Here is a 21,059-nt window from a genome sequence, read left to right on the forward strand (position 1 = left end):
TCATTGCTAAATATGCAGAAGTGTTTGCACCCAGAGGCTGAAAAGCACATTTGAAACACTTAAAAAGGGAGAAAATGTTGATATTCTCACTCATGTCTTTCATATCTCCCTCTGTGTTGTTGATCTGGCTCAGGGGTTAGGTATGACTGCAATGTGGTAGAGACAGAAGCTGCAGTCAAAGCTCCTGTGATCGGGTGCAGACTTCATAGAGACCAGCAGATGGAGGGGAGAGGAGCTGCGTGCATCCTGAAGGTTTCTAGCGAGAACTGAGAGGTTACACTCCGCCAGTACAAAGATGACCTGTCACACACTGAAGCATGCCGTATCAATGCAGACGAGCTTCCTGTTTATCCACCGCACAGAGCGCAGCCATTAGAGCAAGAGAGAGAGAGAGGGATTACAGATGGAAATATGTATGAAATGTTGTCTCTCCCTTCGTATACCCAGACGAACTTGGAGGCAGCGAGCATGTGATGACTGCATTTCCATTTTATTTTCTGCTAATTAATGTTGTTTTGTCTTCAAAGCGCAATTGCAACCCATAGTGATCAGCCTTGATCGCAGCATTTTCAAGGTTGTTTAGATGTGAGCCGTCACAGAACAAACACGCGTAAATATAGAATAACAGCACAACAGAGAAATAGAGGATTTATGGCGTGTGGAGAGCACCGCGCAAATGAGGCACAGGAGAGATAGTCTGCGGTAATGTGAAGGACAAAACTGGCATATTATTTCTGCCTAGATCACTGCAAGAAAATCTATTTCTCAATGGCTGCTTTTGTGTTTCTGCATTTGTGTGTGTGTGTGTGTGCGTGTGAGTGCGTGGATGCATGTGCACAAATGTATCTGTTAGCATATTCCTGCTCTTGGCAAACATCCAGCATAGTGGATCTCTCCACCTGCTCGGCGTCAACCAGAAGGGCAGGCCTCAGTCTCTCACACCAACACACACACACACACACACACACACACATTAGTCACTGTACAGGTCTACAGTGGCTACACACACACATACACACACACCAGTAGAGCTGCGTCTCATTCACATCATCACCCCGCTGACATCTGCCTGTGTGTGTGTGTATGTGTGTGTTTCCTCGTGCCGGTGTGTATTTGTGTTAGCAGGGTAGCTGGTGTGCAAGGTGAGGTTAAATAGGTGCCTAGCAATGAGAGGATGGAACTGAGGTGGAACTGGCAGAATGTCACACACACACACGCACACACACGCACACACACACACACACACACACACACACACACACACACACACACACACACACACACACAGTGACAGTAGAAACAACACCATCAGAGACACATGTAAACTGCAGGTTGAGGCAGAGTGAAGACCTATGCCTCAGTGATCACTCCATACTTTGTTTTGACCCTGTCGCCTGTCACTGTGTGTATGTGTGTCTGTGTGTGTGCAGTGTGTGGTAATGGATGTGTAATACCTTGCAGAGACTTGCTGATCACACAGAAGGGATGTCGTCTTCAGAGTTAATACATGTTTGGGAAAAAATCACACATCTGTTGCTACATGTTGAGAATAACTTTGATTTCTTTTGGAAGACGTTCAAGATGGAATATCTGATGTCCACATTATGAGCAGAGATTTCCTCTGATACACTTCTGTTATGACTGATAAAGTGCTCATACCTTTTAGTTCATCATTTGACCTTTAAGGGTGATGCACTTTTTGAGAAAGATCTTAGAAATAAGATCTTCGGCTTCGGCTGCAAATAACACAAAATTGAGCAGGATTTTAAAACATGACCCTGATGAACTGACATGTATCTGGATCATAGACCCTTTTAATATCATGTGACTCCAGTAAAGGTTTTATCAGCAGTTACAGTATTAGTATTGATTGTCTGTACCAGGATCTAGGATTTTTCTAATTCAGGGGCCGTCAAGGGGCCACAGTTTACACTAAGGGGCCGATAATGTGTCCGACATCCTTGAATTTCCCACGGGATTAATAAAGTATCCACCTATCTATCTATCTATCCACATTACCTGATCAGGAAGGTGCACATTTGATTAATTGTTTGTATAGTTATAGCTTTATAGCTGTGATGAAAGCCACATGTAATCGAATATATTTCGGAAATTGTTCCTTGTTCAAGCACAATGTCTTCTTAATAAGAACTTAAAATTCATTTTAAATTCTTCATTATTATCACTTGTGTATTTAAAAAATACAACTGACAGGTCAAGGACACTTCAGGGCCCAATCAGATTTAAGCTGGGGCCTGAGCCCCCTCCCCTGTCCTCCCCCTGGATCAGCCCCTGGTCTACACATCTGAAGTGTCGCAGAGGGGTTTGAGTTCCTGGCCAACATTTATATGGATATTGAAGCTGAAAAGGTAAAACACAGTGTCACACCTATCACCATAGGATTACTGAAGCTTTATGGACAAACTGCTAGTGTGACACCTCGGATCATCTGGATTGTTTTTGCACAGTCATTGTAAACAGACGCTGTCATTTAACAGGAGGAAGTGGTTGGAGGTGGGAGGAGGACGTGAGCTGGCAGAGACCCTCCTCTCTCCCATGTTGAGGCCTCTACGAGGCGATATTACATATTTATTTATTCATCGATTGATGCAAAAGTAAGGATCAGAGCTTGTAGAGGGATATCGCTCTATAGTTTTCACAGGAAGGTAATTCAACAAATATACATGTGCTCAAATGCTTGTATGTAATAGAGTCCTCATTAGGTCCAACAAGGAGGTTATGTTTCCACCCCTGTCCATTTGTTTGATGGTTTGTTTGTTTGAAAGCAAGATAGCACATAAACATCTGTATGGACACGTAGGAACCCATCACATCCAGGTGCGGATCCAGATCAGGGATTTTTATGGGTTTTTAACATTTTCACAATTCTCCCAATGGAACAATTCATGAATCTTGATGGGAACAATCAGGTACATTTAGGGATCTCATATCTATGAATGGGGTAAAATTTGGTGCAGCTTGATTGAATTTAAGGAAACTGGAGGTAGGTTCTCTACTGAGGACCATTCTAGTTAAGCACCCCCCCCCTCTGTATTTTTCCATTCTCCATATCATTTAATATATCTTTGGAAATACCTGGAAATAGGGTGAAGCAATCCTGCTGGGAAGAAGAAGATGGTTGATCAGACACACACCCACACTCTCACATTCTAGTGTTGTGATAGGCTGCATTCCAGTCACCAACAACAACACCAACAGGCAAACCCCTGAAATTCTTGTCAACACGGGGCCGTGATGTTGTCCAGAATTTTTCATCCCGCAGCTCCAAAGGAGGCAAAAAAAGGAGAAGCTGAGCGGCGCAGGCTGTGTTTGTTTGTGTTTCCTCTCCAGCCCGGCTTCCTGTAGCTCTGTGGTGTCAACCCGCCCACCGTCAGACCCGGGGAACGCCAGCCCGGCTGCCACAGCGCGCAGGCACCCCAGCGACTGAGGTTTCTTCTTGGACTGACTGAAGTGTTTGCTGTTTCCCACATTGTTGGAATTCAACACCAGCCTGTTTACTGGTCCCCATGTGGCTTTAGTCTCTCTCTCTCTCTCTCTCTCTCTCTCTCTTTCCACAACACACCCTCTCCTTACATCACACACATCTTATAAAGCTTATAAATACAAGGTAATGAGACTGTACGCTGCCAAACTCTGAAGATATGTGTGTTCTGTAGTTTGCATATTAACTTCTTCTCCAACCATTTTACTATACATGTCAGATTTGACTTCAATCATAACGATAAAGCTGTGGTTTTTATTGCAAAAAAAACATTTATGTGTGAAAATGTGTGAATTTAGCTTTAAATCCCATTGAGTTTGAAATAGTATTGTTGTGTTAAATACACTGTGATAATGCCACATGTCGTACGATCTATATATAGGAGTGTTTAGCTGTGTTATGACATGCTCCAAATATATTTAGCAAAAATCTGTAGAAAGGACGAGCATGGGTTACCCTCAATGTGTAGCTGAATGTCGAGAAGCATCCTGTCCGTGTCCTTACAATGACATTTGTTCAGTTTCCCACTGTGAGGTGCAGGTACGGGCATCAGGGACTTCAATCTTATCATTATCGTGCTTTATTTTTTGCAGCTGACAATGACTCATACAGTGAATCAAAGGAAATAATACACATCTCAAGGAAAAATGTTAACAAGATGATGAGGCGCATGCAAAATGAGGATCTCTTCTTTATCTGCTTTGTGTTTTTTTTCTTCTTCTTCACTTCCTTCCCTCGGTGCAGCCAGATGGCAAAGCTCCAGCTCTGCAGTCCCCCTTCATACACTCATCAGGTTTGATGGGCATCCTGCTGCCGAGTTTCAAGGAGGCCATGTGTTTATGAAATGACACTCGTGACAAAAGAAAACTTCAATTTAGCAAGCTGATTCTTGGGTGGGGTGCATGGGGGCAGCAATGTGTGTGAGTGTGTGTGTCTGTGTTTGTATAGAGTAAGTATAGTTGGGATGTATATATTGTGCTTACATAGGAGCAAGGAAGTGGGGGAAGTGTATGTGTGTGTGTGTGTGTGTGTGTGTTGTGTGTTTGTGTTTATATTTCAGTAACATCCATACCGTCTCCGTTTCACACTGTTGTCATGTCGGATGCCATGTTTTTTTGTTTTTTTGTCACATCCTGTTTTCTTTTCTTCTGTCTTTCTTTCTTTTTTTTTTTTTTACTATGTTACAATACATTTTATTATAATTTTGTGCATCTTATAATTCAAATACAGAAAGATTTTCTTCTTTTTTATCACATTGATTTCAGATTTGATACATTGTTGGTTCTCCTCCGCTGATGGACTCAAACATTCAGGACAAACCTTTGTACTTTTTCTTTTTTTTTTAAATCCTGAGTTGTACATTTGCAACTGAAACAGGATTTTATGGTGGTTGTTTATTTGTTCTCAATTTGCTATCATCTTATCCTAATATTGTCTTTGTCTTCAATGGTGATGAATTCCCATCAAAGTTTTCCCCTTCTCTTAATACTTTAGGGAATTTTCAAACGTCGGGATGTATGGCTGTAATGCCCCAAGATTTGTTCTCCCTGAAAGAAATGATAGAGTAAGAATATATTAACTACAGAGCAACCTGGCTTTACTGGGTCTGCATTTACTCTTACTTCATTTTAGGTTTACCAATATGTAATGCATAAATATATATATATATATATATCAATAAATGCTTTGCAGCATTCCTTGGATTAAAATTTTAAAGCCATGTTCATGCATTAAAAAGCAATTTCATATTTTTGACTGCAGGGTTTAGATGCAAATCCATGGGGCATTACGTTAAAAAACCATAAACATCATAAAATAGGAAATAGAAATAAAAAATGAAGGCAAAAATGAGGACGTTTAACTGGTCATCAATAACTGAATGCTGTCTCATTTGTTGATGTGACAAAACAAAAGGAATCGTTTTCAAGAAGGAACACAAAAAATGGCAAGTGTAATGAAAAATAAAACCCATTTAAAGCAAAGTAGTTTTATTCACACAAATTTAATAAGATATATAACAACCGTTTGGTCCATAAATATTTAAGGGGAAATAGTTTCTATACACCATCTTTATCAAGAAACAGGGAAACATGGACAATCTTGATAGAACACTTACTGTACTCAACTATTAACACGAAGATCAATATATAAGGTTCTTGGATTACCCAACTATATCTGAAAGAGTGCACAAATGCTTTCTATGACATCGCTGCCCCCTTTTTTAAAAACAGGATACACCAAAAAAAAGATCTTCGGAAATAAGATGCAAAACAGTACAAAACTAGTGAGGCGTCAAAAGGATGTGAATCAGTTAACAAAGAACACATATATCCTGAAGTTCACAAACTTTCTCCCAAGTTATAGCATAAGGCACATAGTAGAACTGAGTTAGGCGTCTACCTCGTCGAGTAGATCTAGAGTTACCACTTTGTTCTACAGTAGAACAAACTGTGACGCGCTCACAATGAAATGCATCGACTCCATTGAAGATTTGCTCTTTCCCTCTTTCTCTCCTTTTTTTCGTTTCCCTCCTCTATCGTTCAGCCAGAAGAAACATGTTTTTGGTTTCTGTTCAGTGGCAAGTGTCGTTAAAGAAAGTATAAATATGGCCAAAAGAGAGAGAACACATGGACGATGACTTCCCACTGGCTGCCTCTCACGACTCCGCCTATCTGAGGTCATTTGAATGTTTGTGTCAGCTCGACAAATCTAGTCTGCAACGTCGCACCCCCCCCCCCCCCCCCACTCCTTTTTTCAAAAAATCACATTGTTACCCTGAGCAACATGATAAAAACAATAATGCACTTTTCACTGGGCAGTATATTGTCACTGTGCAATTGAGTTTAGCTGTGGATCTGGTTAATCGATGAGGACAACGAATCTGAAAAAAGTGCTCTGTCACGGAAACAGTCGATTACAACGGTGCCCGTTAACTGCTCTCCGATCTGAATCCCTCCCGCTCGCCTCTAATCACCAGGCTCTTGGGTTGATGTGACTGCGTTACGTGTCGAACAGTCACCACTGTACAGACTGTGGGACTGGCTTTTTGAATTTCTCAAGACATAAAAAAATGTGTGTGTGTGTGTGTGTGGTTTTTTGGGGCATCTACCTGCCATCTAAGCCGCGATGGTTGGGTGCTTGTAATGTAATTTAGACGCTCTACACGTAGCTCTGTGAAATATCCCAATGTCCGATTCCGTCCAACTCAGTCTCACAGACTGAAACATTTGGTAAATAATTAAAGCCTGTTTTCTGGAGTTACCCAATACAGAACATTCTACAATTTTATTTCCCAAATTATTCCAAACAGAAAAAAATATTTAAATTGGATAGTGCGAACACAGTGCATACATATACAGGGTTCTGAGTGCAGAATATTCATATTATTTACCAATTAAGCATAAATTAGAGAGGGCTCATTTGATCATAATTCAATACAAATGTACAAATCAAGTCAAATCAAGTAGAACTACTTATTTTCCAGACAGGATTCAAGTTTAGTTATTTTTTTCCAAATAAGCTGTGAAACACACAACAACTTTTCTTATGCCTTCAACTTCAAAAAGTCCTGTCCAAGATCGAGGTCTGCGTCCTGCGAGTCAACTACAGTCATGGCTGCCGTGCGGTTTCAAATGCTACACATTAAAATGATTTCCTCGTCTTTTAATGTGGTCGCTGCTGTTCTTGTTCCTGTTGTTCTTGTTTGTGTACACAGTACAGCACGTTCTGTGCCAGGGAGCTGTCTCTGGTTCATTTAAAGGTGTCACTTTAAAAAAATAAAATGTCAATCGAAGAAGATAAAATAAAAATTCAAAAAACAAACCAGCAAATAAAAATCAGATGAAATAAAAAATAAAAATAAATCAATCCGCTAGAGATAGATTGTTAGAAAAGGTTTGTCAAGGTAGTTTGTGAAGGGCTCCCCGAATCATGGCTGTCCAAACTAGAGGTGACGGAGGTCACTACAGTGATAGAGGGGTTTGTCAGGTCTGTTAGTGTGGCCGCGCTGGAGGGGGGGCTCAGGGCCCCACTGTCGGATGAGGGTGCAGGGAGTGAGGTGCCATCAGCCTTATCAACTCCATTCTCCTGTCGCAAAACGTTCCTTCTGAATTTGGCTCTTGCGTTTTGGAACCAAACCTGCAAACCAATCCCAGTGTGGCTTTTACTTTTTGTGTTTAGGTAGGATTAATTTAAAAAAAGAATCATGTGTACATCAAGTTATCACAGCTGTCACTCTATCAAGCTGCTCTTTCCTCACATTGATAAATCTTTATACGGCATTTTGAGCTGAAGGGGCAGATAGCTATGAACCAGTTAGCTCCTGAACAAAGATATTTAATAGCAAATCAAAACAATAATCCTGATAAAAACGTTTAACTGCGATAGTTGAATTACACCTCTTTCTGCTCCTGAGATAAAAAGGACATGTGCACTCTCCTTATTATTAATATTAGCAACAGTCTGACCTATTTTGCGCTTAAGGGCTACTTTTCTCCTTTCTTTCCCAAAAAGGAACATTAAATAATCTACAAAATCTCAGATAATAACCCCTGGATATACATCTAATGACTAAATGGACCAACCAAACAAACAGAAACCAAAAAAGATGACGTGGATGATCATTGGGGTGTGGGATGAGGGGGACGTGGAGGGGGGGGTGGGGTGCAGACACACACATGGGCTGATCAGATCAATAAGAAGAACGGACTCGCGGCTTACCTGGAGAACTCTCTTAGTGAGGCCCGTTTTCTGGGCCAGCTGCTTTAAGTCCTTGGCATCTGGGTTGTGGTTGATGGCAAAGTAGGATTTCATTGTCCGCAGCTGATGGTGTTTGAAGGAGGTCCGCATGCGTTTGGTCTTCTGCGTCGGGGCGTAGGACTGCTGGTCCCGGTCCATGTGATCCGTGTCATTCTCGTTGCAGCCTGAGAGGTCAGGGAGCAGAGCACAGGGACAGATCAGAGACCCGAAGAACTACGCATTCATCTTCATTCTCTAGAAATTCTGTTTTTCAAAAATTTGTTTTCGTTGTTTGAGGAATATCCGTGGGACAATCGGTGATGATGAACTTGATATGAAGCAAAACACCACAGTGAGAATCGTGTTTTGGAGACTGAGATCACTCATTATTATGATAAACGTGTTCCATGGCCTTTACACAATATATGAACTCAAGTAAATACGTATATTTACATTGCCCTAAGCCAACTACAATGTATTATTATGTGTCGTCATAGTAAATAATTGAAGTTTTTAAACGTAGTTAGAAAATACAAATTAGCGGAAGTAAATCAACAGACCTGATGAAACTGCAGACATTTAAAACATTGCAGGTTTTGGTTATTGCGTTTGTTTCTGTGAGTGCCAGAGAGTTAGGAAGAAATTAAATGAAAATAAAGCAAAGTGATGGCTGGGCTGAATTATTTCTGCTTGTATTTGTTAAGACTCACAGGCCTAATGGGGCTCAATTTGTCAATAGCTTAGCGTTTAAAATACTTTAAGATGGTGATGTGCAAAAAAAACGGCTCCACTAAATTAAACGTGTGTGTGCAAAGTAACGCTGAGGCTGAACATCTTCATCACAGCATAACAAAAATCTATGTTAACACTCAGTTATAAATATATATTTTTAAAGGAGATCTGTGCATAATTCTGTTCTGCGGCAACAGAGACGATCACTTTGTCTAATGAATTCTCGCATGTGACTGTTGAACATTGACATGATTTCTATATGAAAACATCCAGTGATTCCGATTTTTTTTATAGAATGTAGGTTTCACGCTAAAACAGATCTCATCACTTATTCCACTGAAGATGCAGAGGAGCACGACGCAGCACAGATTTTAATATAAATCCTAAAGTAAGCTGCTGTAGTTTACCTGACTCCCTGCGTGTGTCCAAAATGCTGAGCAGTAGTTTTTCTCTGTGGCTGATAAATGATCAAATGAACGATCTCAACACAAGGTGCAGTGCAAACACTTTCCTGTGCATGAATCATTAAGTTAAATCACAAATCAGTTTAAATGAGGAACAGTGGCTTTTATGTGTTTGTGTTTTACTTCCTCTCGTGACACATGTCAGGGCCAGCTCATGTTGTGTAGCTGCAGCCTTCACAGGGCTTGTGTTTGACTTGATGTTACCCACTAGGGGTCTCTATATCCAAACAAGACCCAAGTTTCCACAGTGCTGTGGAATACTCTGTGGACCCACACCTTTCCCTGGTGGAAACAAACATGAATGTGCTCGCTAAAGCAGAAAAAAAACCTCGAAAAAAACCTCGTCCCATTTGTCAGAAGGAGATTCTCCTGATCTGCAGAGCCCCATTTTAACCGGAGCAACAAAAAAAAAAAAGTTTAACAGCACAACAAAGGAATAAAAAGGGAAATGTCAAAATGAATCAGTTGTGCCCTCAAGTATTATTTTCAAATGTTCCAATTAATTTTTTGATAATGGGATACTTAGATTCTTGTTAGTTGGCATTAAATTCAGCATTTATTTAACAATTAATTTGTTTTACTTCAGAACAAAAAGCCAATTAGCTTCTTCTTTTTTTTGATATAATAAAAGAATTCGATTCTATTTAAAAATCCCCATTGGGTCATATAATATTCCCAGTTGGTCTTTCACTGGTCTGACATCATCTCGCTGCATTTGGTCTTTCTCTGCATTTTCTTTTGTTTGACTTTTATACCTGTTGTGGTTGTGTTACTCATTTTATAGCTTTGTTTGACGAATGCGTGTTGCCCCATTAACAAAACAACCCTGCAGACCCTCTCTGGTTATTTCTCATCGCATGAGAACTTGAGGATTTGCATAATCTCGGAAACGACCCCAGCCCCTGTGTGGTGTACAGTGCAGGGTCCGCAGCCCCCGGGCCCCCGGGCCCCCGGGCCCCTCTCCCCGCTGCAGGCCCCTCTGCGCGGCGATGAGAACCGGCGCTGACCGCCTCACAGGAGGCCAGGGATTCCAACGTCACCTCCAATTAACGGAGAACAATTAACGCGCAGATTACCCTTATTCCTCCCCATTCACCGGGAACACAGGAAACTTGGCAGCACAATGACGAACTTTCCCAAGCGCGCACTAATGCGCAGAAAGCGACAGCAGAATGGGGACGCTGCGGGGGGGTCGGGGGGTCGGGATATAACATCCAGCGATTCAATAGCAAGTTTTCAGGAGAAACCTACATTCAACAGTAGCTCAGTGTCCGCCGCCCTCACTGCTTTTGTTCGGCCCGCAAAAAAGGTCAAGCACGTGCAAAACGTGAGATGATTTCTCTTGACGTTTATTTGGCTGCGAGTTTGTTTTTTTCTTCTTCTTCTCTTTTCCACGCACCGACCCTGTGCCACATTTCAATCCCTTCACACTCGCTCCATACATTTAATTTGACCCGAATTAATGGTAATTGAAGAAGTCGATGGCCGAGGTCAGATTTCGATCCTTCTCCCGCATGGCTAGAAGCAGGGAGACGGTGCGTTCAAGGACCACGTACAACAGAGAGCTGCAGATCAATTAGCCCTCGGCCGCGGGCGTTCACCCATATTTGCATCTGCCTACAGGGCACGTGGATTCATGTCCTATAACATGGGAAGCGAACCCAAGGCTGGGGAGATGTGCGTAAAATATTGAAACCCTCAGAAAATATTCTAAATATTGTTTTGAACGATTAAAAGAAGATTACAAAAAATATTTATATTTATTTAAGTGCAATTTTATTATTTATTTTTACGGGCTGCAATTAAATGAATAAATGATATAGGCCAGAATGGTTTTAGTATAAGATATATAAACCATAATGTGGAAAAAGGTTCTAAACTGGTCCAAGGACAAATGGGTCTTAAAGTGGATATTTAACCCGAGCTCCTTAAAGAATGGCTCCATGTTTAATTAACATTAGAGTTCATGTTATAGGTCTCCCCGTTCTCCGACAGTCAAAGACTAAAGGCTGCTTTTGCACCATAGTAAACAATGAGAACTTTATTCGCCTTGTTATGTATGAACTCTATATTTATACATTTAACCGATATCCTCTCGCCAGTGCGTTGGGCCCAGCCCTCACCTGTGTTGTAGCTGGGTATATCTATCCCCATGGCCGGGCTCTTCCTCTTGCGCGGCCTGCCCTTCTGCGCGCTGCCGGTGCCGTTGAAGTAGGGCAGCGTGAGGCCGCCGCCCTTGGCCGCCAGCTCGGCGAAGTTGAGCTGGGGGTGGTAGTCCGGCCCCTGCACCAGGCTCTCGAAGTGCAGGCGGCAGTACACCAGGCTGTCCTTCATGCCGAAGTGATCGCCCGTGGTCAGCGTCTTGTTGCACGTGGTGCACGTGAAGCAGCTCAGGTGGTACACGGAGTCGCGAGCACGCATCACCATCTCCGAGGCCGAAATCCCGAGGTGGCAGCGCGCGCACCTCTGCACGGAGAACCTTCTGGAACAGACACATCGTCAACACACCTCATACATGGACACCAGGTTACACACACACACACACACACCAGCACCGGAGCGGGATACACGCACAGGCTCACTATGGCTCATATATGTAAAAAAGCAACATGTGATGTACAACGGTGGGTTTCCCCCCCAGCAGCCTCCCTGTGTGTGGGTCTGCTCAGCTGCAACAAGCCAACACACTGCGATCACACCCTGAGCTGCAGCAGCCACATCTGGCCTGCAACTGGCTGACGGCTGCCTGCTCCACGAGCCGCACTGGGTTTTAAAAATACTATCTGTGAAGAAATACCTTCACTCAGAAATAAGAAGCTTTACAACACCAGAAATAAAACTGCTAACCCGGTGTATTTAACATTAATAACAAGAGGCTACATGTTATTAGAATGTGAGAGAGCTCACAACACATCGAGCATTTCTCTGTCTTTACTGCGGCTGTGCATTATAAAGCCACTCTGGACTGTGCGTGTATTGAAAAATATATAGGCTATATTAAAATATAGGTTAACACGTGACCCAGGAAATATGTTTCTTTTTTTCCATTCATCCTGACAAAACAAAAACAGGAGTGTGTAATGTGGGTTGTTATTTGTTTATGAGAGTGACTCTCAAGTTAATGTGTAGTAATAATACACCTAGAGCTGGACAGTCTAAAGCACAAACATTTAAAATTACAATTTAAGATTATTCCCATTCAACAACAAGCCTGGTCAAGGCAGAGAGCTGTGATTTATAAAGAATAAAGATGAGGCCTGATTGGATCAGAAGTCTGAAACATTATTAATCCAGTCGAGCAGCCTGTTGAATCGCTGCTAACAGTGTCTGTAGTTTGCTTTCTTTAAATATAGTTTAATTTTTACTATGACCAGAAACATAAACGGATCCACGCGTGCATTTGGTGGGTGATTCAACGCGCGTGCATGTGTATGCGTGACAGGAACTGACGTGTAAATAGACGATGAACCTGGATTTTTCTTACCTGTAGTAATCATCTTTGCAGTAGATACTTCCATCCTTTGCAAAACACGTTAGCTCCGACTCCAGCGCCAGTTTACATTCACAGCATTTGAGGCATCGCAGGTGCCACTGTTTGTCCACGGCCAGGAGGTAATATCTGTCCGAGATCTTGCCTCCACAGCCGGCGCACAGAGCAGGCTTCTCCGGGCTCATGGAGGGCATGGTCTGCGGTCAGAGGGAGAGGACACGGTGACTACACTTCACTGCACCGGCTGGAACATGCACAGTATGATATAACACGTAATACACAACAATAGCTGGACATTTGGTTAAACTTGATTCTCCACCTCGATGAGGCCATTGGGGCTTTTTCAACACGATGTTAAACAATCACAAGCTTCGGGCCCAAATGAAGGAATAATACTGAACAACTGTGATTTAAAAAATCCATGAAATGTCGAGCAGAACTAAAACCATTGGATTTTACATCACGAGGTTAACCTGCTGTTTATTTGTAGCCGTGACAACAACTTCACTTTAACTGATCACTCATATTTAATATATTAAACATATTGAACATTATTTTCTGTCAAATTCCAAAAGCACAAATTTAACAACAACAATAACACGAATAATAATAATTATCATTACTATTATTCAGACAATTTTCTGAAGTTATTTTTATAAACCCAACTGCAACTAAAATGATGTAATAAGCCCACAGAAAACGAGATGTTACTGTTAATTATAATAATGTACAATGATAAATTTAATAACAAGAGAAATTCAGTGTTTAAACTGTTTAAACAACTGGATGTTGAGCTGCAGCCAGTTTGCTTTTGGTAATTCTTTTTGTGCAGCTGATAAAGTTTTCAACAATTGCAACAATCCACGAGGGAGTGAAAAGCAGTTTTAACAAATTTAGTTGGACTAAAATACATTTTAAATTTGATTTGTCCATAAAGAAGTGGCTGAGATCCTCCTCTCCAGTCTCCTACTCACCCGCAAAACAACTACAACACGTTTCCCTGCGCGTTACCGGTGCCACAGTCGCCGTTTACGCAGCAGCGAGGGTAGAAAAAGGAGTTTTAACACGGGTCGACCCCCGGCTCTTACCGACTCTCTCCCGTTCAGCTGCATGCCCTTCGCCAGGCGCGACTCCGTTTTCGACCTCCTCTCCATCTCCTCCATGATCCCTTGGATGTGATCCCCGGAGATCCCGTGGAAAAGCATGGCTCCCGGTCCTGGACGCAACTTGCAACTGCTTGCCTCTCTCTTGCAGCCCACAACTTCCATATACCTCAGCGCATCCGACGTGGGCTCTGGGGCTCAGGGGGAGGCGCGGGGAGCCGGAGCAGCAGCAGCCACACAGCCCCAGAGACTCAGGCTCAGATCACCTCCTCGCCACAGTGCAAAGGCAACTGGAAGAAAAGGAGGAAGGCAAAAAAAAAGCTACAGCATGGGTGGGACAGGAGGAGGAGGAGTGGTGTGTGTGGTGCACCAGCGTTCTCTCCTGCTTCCCGTCAAATGTCTCTCCTCCAGAAAGAAAGACAGGAACAACAACAATAATTTAAAAAAAAGAAGAAGAAGAAGAAAAAAAGATTGTATAGTCCAACTGGTGCGACAGAGCGGCGTGGAAGTGGTGTTGGTGGTGGGGAGGGAGGAGGGGAGGGGAGGGGGTGCAGTATGAACACTCTCCCAAAATAATGACACACAGTTATTGTTGTTTCTCGCTCTCTCTCTCTCACTCTCTCTCTCACTCTCTCTCTCCCGGTTCTCCCAGTCAGGGGCTCCGCGGTGCTTGGAGGTCAGGTTGGGACTGACTGGATTTCAGCACCGTGTCCTATTTGTGAAGGGAGCAGAGCCTGCCCAGTCTGAATAATTTGGTAGGAGGAGTTCCCCTCTCTCTCCCTCTCGCTCTCTCTCTCACACACACACACACAAACACACACACGCGCACACACACACACACACACACACACACACTCCCCCCCCCTCTCTCTCTCTCTTTCACACACTCTCTCTCTCTCTCTCTCCTTCTCCACTGATTTTCTATTCACCAACAAAGAGCTGTCACTCTCTCCCTCAAAAACCTCCCGATGCTGGCTGCGCGCTGCTGCGAAGGACCACCACTTCATGGTACTGACATTTTAATTTACTTTTATTCCCTCATTTAGAGGCGAGGACGCTGCGTTGTGGACAACCGATGCATACAACAACAACAACAAAAAGATAATAATAATACTAATTAACTGAAATAAACTTTGAATTATTGAAACGCATATTTTTCATCCATTTTATACATCTTAAATAAATATATGCATCTTAATTCAAATTGATTGGTGTAAGTAATAATTACAGGACTTTTAATTTCAGGAGAGTTTATTAACTTTAATTATACGTTTTTTCGTGAAATTACATTAATATTTAGGGATTTAATTGGTTGTGAATCTGATTTAGTGTGTGTGTGTTAAATTTAATAGTCTAACATTTTTTAGAAACTTATCAAATAAAAAAAATGCTCCGTGTTGACATTTTTAATTTATTTTCCCCACTTATACCAAAGCTCATTTTTTTTGCTGTATTGACAACAGATTTAATTTGAGCAGGCGACAAACCACTCCCTCTTTTATAGTCTACATTTACAGGCTGGTCTTTTCGGTGCAAAATCAATTTTTATCTCCATCCAACGAGCATCATAGATTTTTACCGAGCCTCATTAACACGGTCCCTGCAGGGTCTCTTGAATTAGACTTAAAATCTGCTTCACTCGTTCTGATCATGAACAGAAACAGGACTATAAATATTTCGGTGTTTCTTATGGACCCTGCAGCATGAACAAAAAAAACACCTCCATAACATTTCCACGTGATTCTTTACCATAATATAATCTACACTGTGCACGCGGCTGTGAAGCTAAAGTAAAATATCTGTGTCCGTTTTAAAGGGTGTGAAAACTCTGTAACACAAAGTATACACACACATATATATATATATATATATATTATTGTATATATATATATATATATATATATATATATATATATAGATCTGCAGACCAATGAGTTTAAGGTCCGACTCACTGCAGGACGAGGAATTGTGACAACATCCATGAAAGAAAAAAGAAAAGCCAGCTCGAGGTATTTTGACAAACACAACACAGGCCTTTACAGCTGATATCCGGATAAAGATATCTGCATGCTCCCTGCAATATCATATATATATAAATATAGAAAATAATAATATATATATTTTGCATTAAAACAATAGATATATATATACTGTCTGAAACTGTGACTCTGGTCCCATTAATAGATTTACTGAGGGGAGGGAGGTGGGGTGGAAGGAGGTGTTTGCAGGTGTGGATGCTTCATTACTTCATCTCGATACGTGTTACATTATCTCGTGTGTCTCTGCCCCCCCCCCCCCCCCACACACACACACCCCATCCCCACCACCACCACTGACATCACCCACCACCATGAAGTTGTGTTGGCTTTAATTGGAGGCCCCCTGATAACGCAGCCAGAGGACTTAAAGGCTCGGGGCCCCTCCTGGCCGAGCTGGACCTGCAGCTGTTCATGTGCGCTCTGTCAGTGTCTCCGCAGCAGTGCTGGTGGTGGGTTTGAAAAGAGAGTGTGGGGGGGGGGGCGCGAGGATCTGATTTCACCTGGACAAAGACACCCTGAGAGGAGGCATCAGCTCAGCCCTGCGTGATATTTAATCTCACCGCAGGTTTCTATACACCCTGGAAATTAAATAAAGGCGATTAATGACGAGAATATGACTTTTTACAATTTGTGCATGCTCCCGTTTAATTTTATATTTCAAGATGGAGACATGTATGTGGCTAGGATGAGTGTTGTGACCCGTTGCCTGTAGCAGTGACATTTCATTTGACTGAAGTGGGTGTAACATTGTGTCAGTGAGGGGCTGAGGGAATCAGGTCTTTTGTGTTGTCGTTCTGTTGTGTTACGTTTATCCCCTTTTCCCCCCTTGTAATTGGGATATTACCTGCAAGTAAATAAATAAATAAATAATTACACACTGATGACGTGTTTGTTTGTATTATTTTAACGCATCACATTAAACTGCAGATGTTTTATAAACTAAAGGTCATGCAAGACTTTTTCTAATAAAACTAAAGGGGCAATATTTTTTGCTTGAATTGGAAATTAACCCTGCCAATTAAATAATGTAGTTCTATGCTTCCCATCACGTTTCATTAGTGGCTTCAGATATAGTGGAGGTAAATGAATCAGCGCGATGGTGTGTCATTTTTCGTTTAGCCACAGACGATGATTTGCCCTAATTTAAGGTGCATGATCTTGTAAAAGCAAATTAAAGCTTTCAAAACACGAAACAATCCGAATTAATCACTGATTGTTTTTCATGTTTTTTTTTCATATTTAAAGCTCGCTTGCAAAAAAAGAGAAAACCAAATTATAAACAATGACAAATGTTGTGTTTAAAAAGGGCGATGACGTCTCAGGGCCACAGTTTTGTCATTTAAATAAAAATAATAAAATCTCCCTTCTTAGTTATTAATACGAATTAAAAGATTGAGTGTGTATTTGAAGAAAAGCGTCTTTTTGGAGGGCTACATTTGGATTTGATACCAAACTCCAGAATAACAAATTAAATAATTTAAGATTGCATTCAGTCATTGCCGAAAATAAGTATTTACAATAATCGGTGTATAAATAAATAGGTGAAATGAATGAGGGGTGGGTTCTACCTTCCACCACGTCTATCCCGGAGACGAGCCTCTATCGCCCAAGCCACTGGATTTATCAGGCATCAGATCAGTCGCGCATTACTTCACACGCTCTCCTCTGTCGTCTCTCTCTCTCCTTTCTTTTTTTTTTTTTTTGTTATAACCTCTCCCCTGTATTTTTAATTTCCCAGTCCGACACGTGCATATAGAAGAGGTCTTACCTGAGGCTTTGCGCGGTGAGATCCAGATCCCTGTGCAGCGCGCAGGCGGAGGCGCTCCGGACTGTGCGCGCAGTGCGCAGGGCTGGAGACGGAGGAGACGCTGCCGGTAGATGGGGGCTGTTCCTCGTTTCTGAGCCTGCACCTCCAGCTCAAGCGTCAATTAAAATACAAGCCATTTAAATATTCCTCTCCCATGTGCAGGCGGCCCTCAGCGCACCACAAAACACACGCACACACACACATGGAAAAATGGGGAGATGAGCCACTGGCCTACTCAGCATGGGTTAGAATGTGTGATGCATACTCGTAAATTAAAGAGGGTTAATCTGCAGGATCTGGAGTCAGTTGTCGCCAAATGGTAAACAACCATCATCACAGAGATTTGAAACAACATTCAAGGATTTTTAACCCACTTGCCACTTGTTTTAATACAACTTATGTTTCAATTCAGCCCCCAAAGTTTTATTTTGGACCTGAAGCACGAATTTTGAAATGAAAAGGAATAGTAGATTAGCTCCTAAAATGACAATCACATAATGTCGGGTCCAAACTGAACGAGACGTCAAATGGTCACCAGTCTGATTCCACTGGCTGCAGAGCAGAGGTCTGTGGGAGGGAGTGATTGGAAAGGTCTGTACAGTCAAACTACATCAATCAATCTGACGGACACGTGTAGCACAACAACACGTGCATGTGGAAATGAAAGGGTACTGAATAATTACATCAAATCGAAATCAGATTAGAAATGAAAAATAGATTTTAATTTGCTGAATTTTAGGGAGCTAATTCAATCCAGAGAGTGATTGGCAGATATTTACTTAAGATGATTTTTAATGGCAAACGAATGATTACTTGAAGTCATCAAAAAGGTACAAATGTAAAACAACATATGAATTCACAGGTTAGGATGTATAACGTGTGTTTTTTGCACTCGGTCTGCACTGAATACAGAATATTTAAATAACTGAATCACTGGGTTCACATTTCGTTTCCCCTGAACTGTGACGTATGTTTCTCCGTTTCTCTCACCTGGAGCAGAGGCGACAAACCTCATCTACATTCAGTGTGTAAATCGACAGTCACAGTCAATAAAGCCAGGAAGCATTTTACTCCCATTTTGCTTCATGTTGCAAAAAATACTGAGAAAGAAATAATAATAATGTCAATATTTTACTAAATATTAAAACAGTTAATGTTTGGAAGAAGGTTTGAGTGTTGCTGTGACAAAATGACCAATATCAATATTTTTCATGGTAATGTAATGGTAATGTTGTTCTAATTTCATTGTGCATCGCTGGATCACTGTTCACCCGAGAGGCTGAGCATAATAACAGGCCATTACATAATAATAGAATTAATAACCCAATGTAAGACAGTTTAAAGGGCATGTTCTGGATTGTATGTTTACTGTTAACATGACAGAGGGAGGTCATCCACCAGGCAGGATGTCCCAAACCACATTCACACTGGCCACATGGAGGACAACCCACTGACGTATGGACTGGTTTCCAGTGACAAGTGAATACTGAGTGAGTGAGCGCTGGGACTGGGAGCAAAGGGTGGCAATTAATTACACCTCTGTACTGCTTGCATAAATGATCATGTGCCATATTGCTAACAGTCATTTTGCTTTGCTCCTTCCGCCTGGGCTGACATCACAATGTATCTCATCAATAATGCAGCGGCACTGAGATCCATTTCACTGTGTACTATGACGCGTACTGTGCACACAGCGCTCTCCAAGCATGATACCCAGCTCTGCAGCGGGCTTGGTTCAACAGTGGAGCCGCAGATGCAGCACCAACCAGGATGCCTGCCTCCCTCCCTGCCTCCCTGCCTCCCTCCCTGCCTCCCTGCCTCCCTCCCTGGCTGCATGGCTCCTCTCTGCTGTAGGGGACAGCAGTTAGATTACCACACATCCAGGGTTCATCTGGAGTTATCATTTCTGGGTCACCTCAAGTGACACTCGAGTCTCACAGAGGGAACACTCAGTGGCTCCCGAAGCAGGGCCAGCGAGAGGAGCGGAGGAGAGGTGGAGGCGACGTGGGCAAGGAGTCCGAGGGAGGTGAAGGAGGAGGAGGAGGAGGAGGTGGGAAGGCGATCCCGGGATCCACTGTGGCTCAGGGAACCACAGGCTAAACACTGACAGAATGAAGGAGAGGAGTGGGAAGGGAGAGGGGGTTTGAGGAAGAGGAGGAACAGAGGGAGGAGTGCAGCTCTGGATATCCCAGTCACATGAGTCTGGGTGGGTGGGTGGGTGGTGAGAGGAGGGTGAGACATCCTGGAAATATTTAAAAAACACACCATGGACATGGAGTCACAGGTATTGCCAGTGAGGAAATATTAAAATATTAGGATAGAATATAGCCACACAAATGTTTTTATTATTTCTGATGCCTGCAACTCAAATGTTTAACAGGGGTAAAGAATAATAATGGTAGACGAGGCTATATATAGATCTCGTCGGTCGCCATGTATCCTGTTTTTCATTTCCATCCTTATTTTCTCTCTCCCTCACTTTTTCCCCTCTCCTCCTCCAAACTCCCCGCTCCTTCCACACTTTCTCTTTTCCGTCTCATCCAACCAACGCTCCCCCCTCCCTCCCTCCCTTTACCCCTATCTACGCAGCTCCCCCCGACCCCCACCAGCCCTACCTTCCTACACCCCCCCCCCCCCCCCCCCCCCTCCTTCGATCCCCTCCCTGCTCTGCTCTGCTGGAGCTCAAATCACAACCCCGGTCCCTGGCAGATGGAGGATAGGAGAGAGAAGCTCTTAACTAGCCAGCCTGAGCCTCTGCTCTCTGCACACCAACTGCTGCCTGCCTCCCCTCCCTGCCTCCAGAACAGCTCCGACTGCACACACACACACACACACATGCACACACACCCTTCATCTCCTCTGGGGACAGAGTATCCTCCTGAGGAATGGTGCACGTATTAGTCCATATCTGGCCACACTAGAAAGGACATGGAAACATAATAGATGGATGTTCTTTATCGCTGTATAACCTTATGGGGTAAAAGCAGCTTTTTGGGAGGAGTCCCACCGGTTTATGTGATGCTTGTTGTTATCTTGTCAAACGGGCTCCTGCTTCCGACTGCAAGACGGAGTCAGAGGGGAACATCATGATAAATAGGTTGGGCTTTAGATGGTTACAAAAAAAATAAAACAATGGCATCAGTTGTCTTCTAAATATGGACAAGAAATCACAGATAGGATTACAT

General features: G+C 42.6%; 1 protein-coding gene across 3 annotated transcripts; it reads right to left on the reverse strand.

The window, feature by feature from the left end:
- Positions 1–4,066: 4,066 nt before the first annotated feature.
- lhx9 (LIM homeobox 9) lies at positions 4,067–19,632 on the reverse strand. Of its 3 annotated transcripts, XM_062395953.1 has the most exons (6): positions 17,836–19,632; positions 14,014–14,318; positions 12,920–13,122; positions 11,559–11,917; positions 8,222–8,424; positions 5,474–7,639 (listed from the first exon to the last, which is right to left on the reverse strand). In XM_062395953.1, the coding sequence occupies exons 2-6, from the start codon at positions 14,191–14,193 to the stop codon at positions 7,388–7,390; spliced, it is 1,197 nt and encodes a 398-aa protein (XP_062251937.1). In that variant the 5' UTR covers positions 14,194–14,318; positions 17,836–19,632; the 3' UTR covers positions 5,474–7,387. The 3 variants fall into 3 exon arrangements, with proteins under 3 accessions (XP_062251940.1, XP_062251937.1, XP_062251938.1); XM_062395956.1 differs by lacking the exons at positions 5,474–7,639; positions 17,836–19,632 and adding an exon at positions 4,067–5,049 and having other exon boundaries at positions 14,014–14,870; XM_062395954.1 differs by lacking the exon at positions 17,836–19,632 and having other exon boundaries at positions 11,559–11,914; positions 14,014–14,871.
- Positions 19,633–21,059: the final 1,427 nt, after the last annotated feature.

This window comes from Platichthys flesus, chromosome 9 (assembly GCF_949316205.1).
Source record: "Platichthys flesus chromosome 9, fPlaFle2.1, whole genome shotgun sequence".
NCBI classification, from domain to species: Eukaryota; Metazoa; Chordata; class Actinopteri; order Pleuronectiformes; family Pleuronectidae; genus Platichthys; species Platichthys flesus.

Coding starts and splice junctions, on each gene's coding strand:
- lhx9 (XM_062395953.1), bottom strand. CDS start 14,193: ATGGAAGTTGTGGGCTGCAAGAGAGAGGCAAGCAGTTGCAAGTTGCGT. Junction 11,918..12,919: donor TGCAAAGATGATTACTACAG/GTAAGAAAAATC, acceptor TGTCTGTTCCAG/AAGGTTCTCCGTGCAGAGGT. Junction 8,425..11,558: donor TATACCCAGCTACAACACAG/GTGAGGGCTGGG, acceptor CTGACCTCTCAG/GCTGCAACGAGAATGACACG.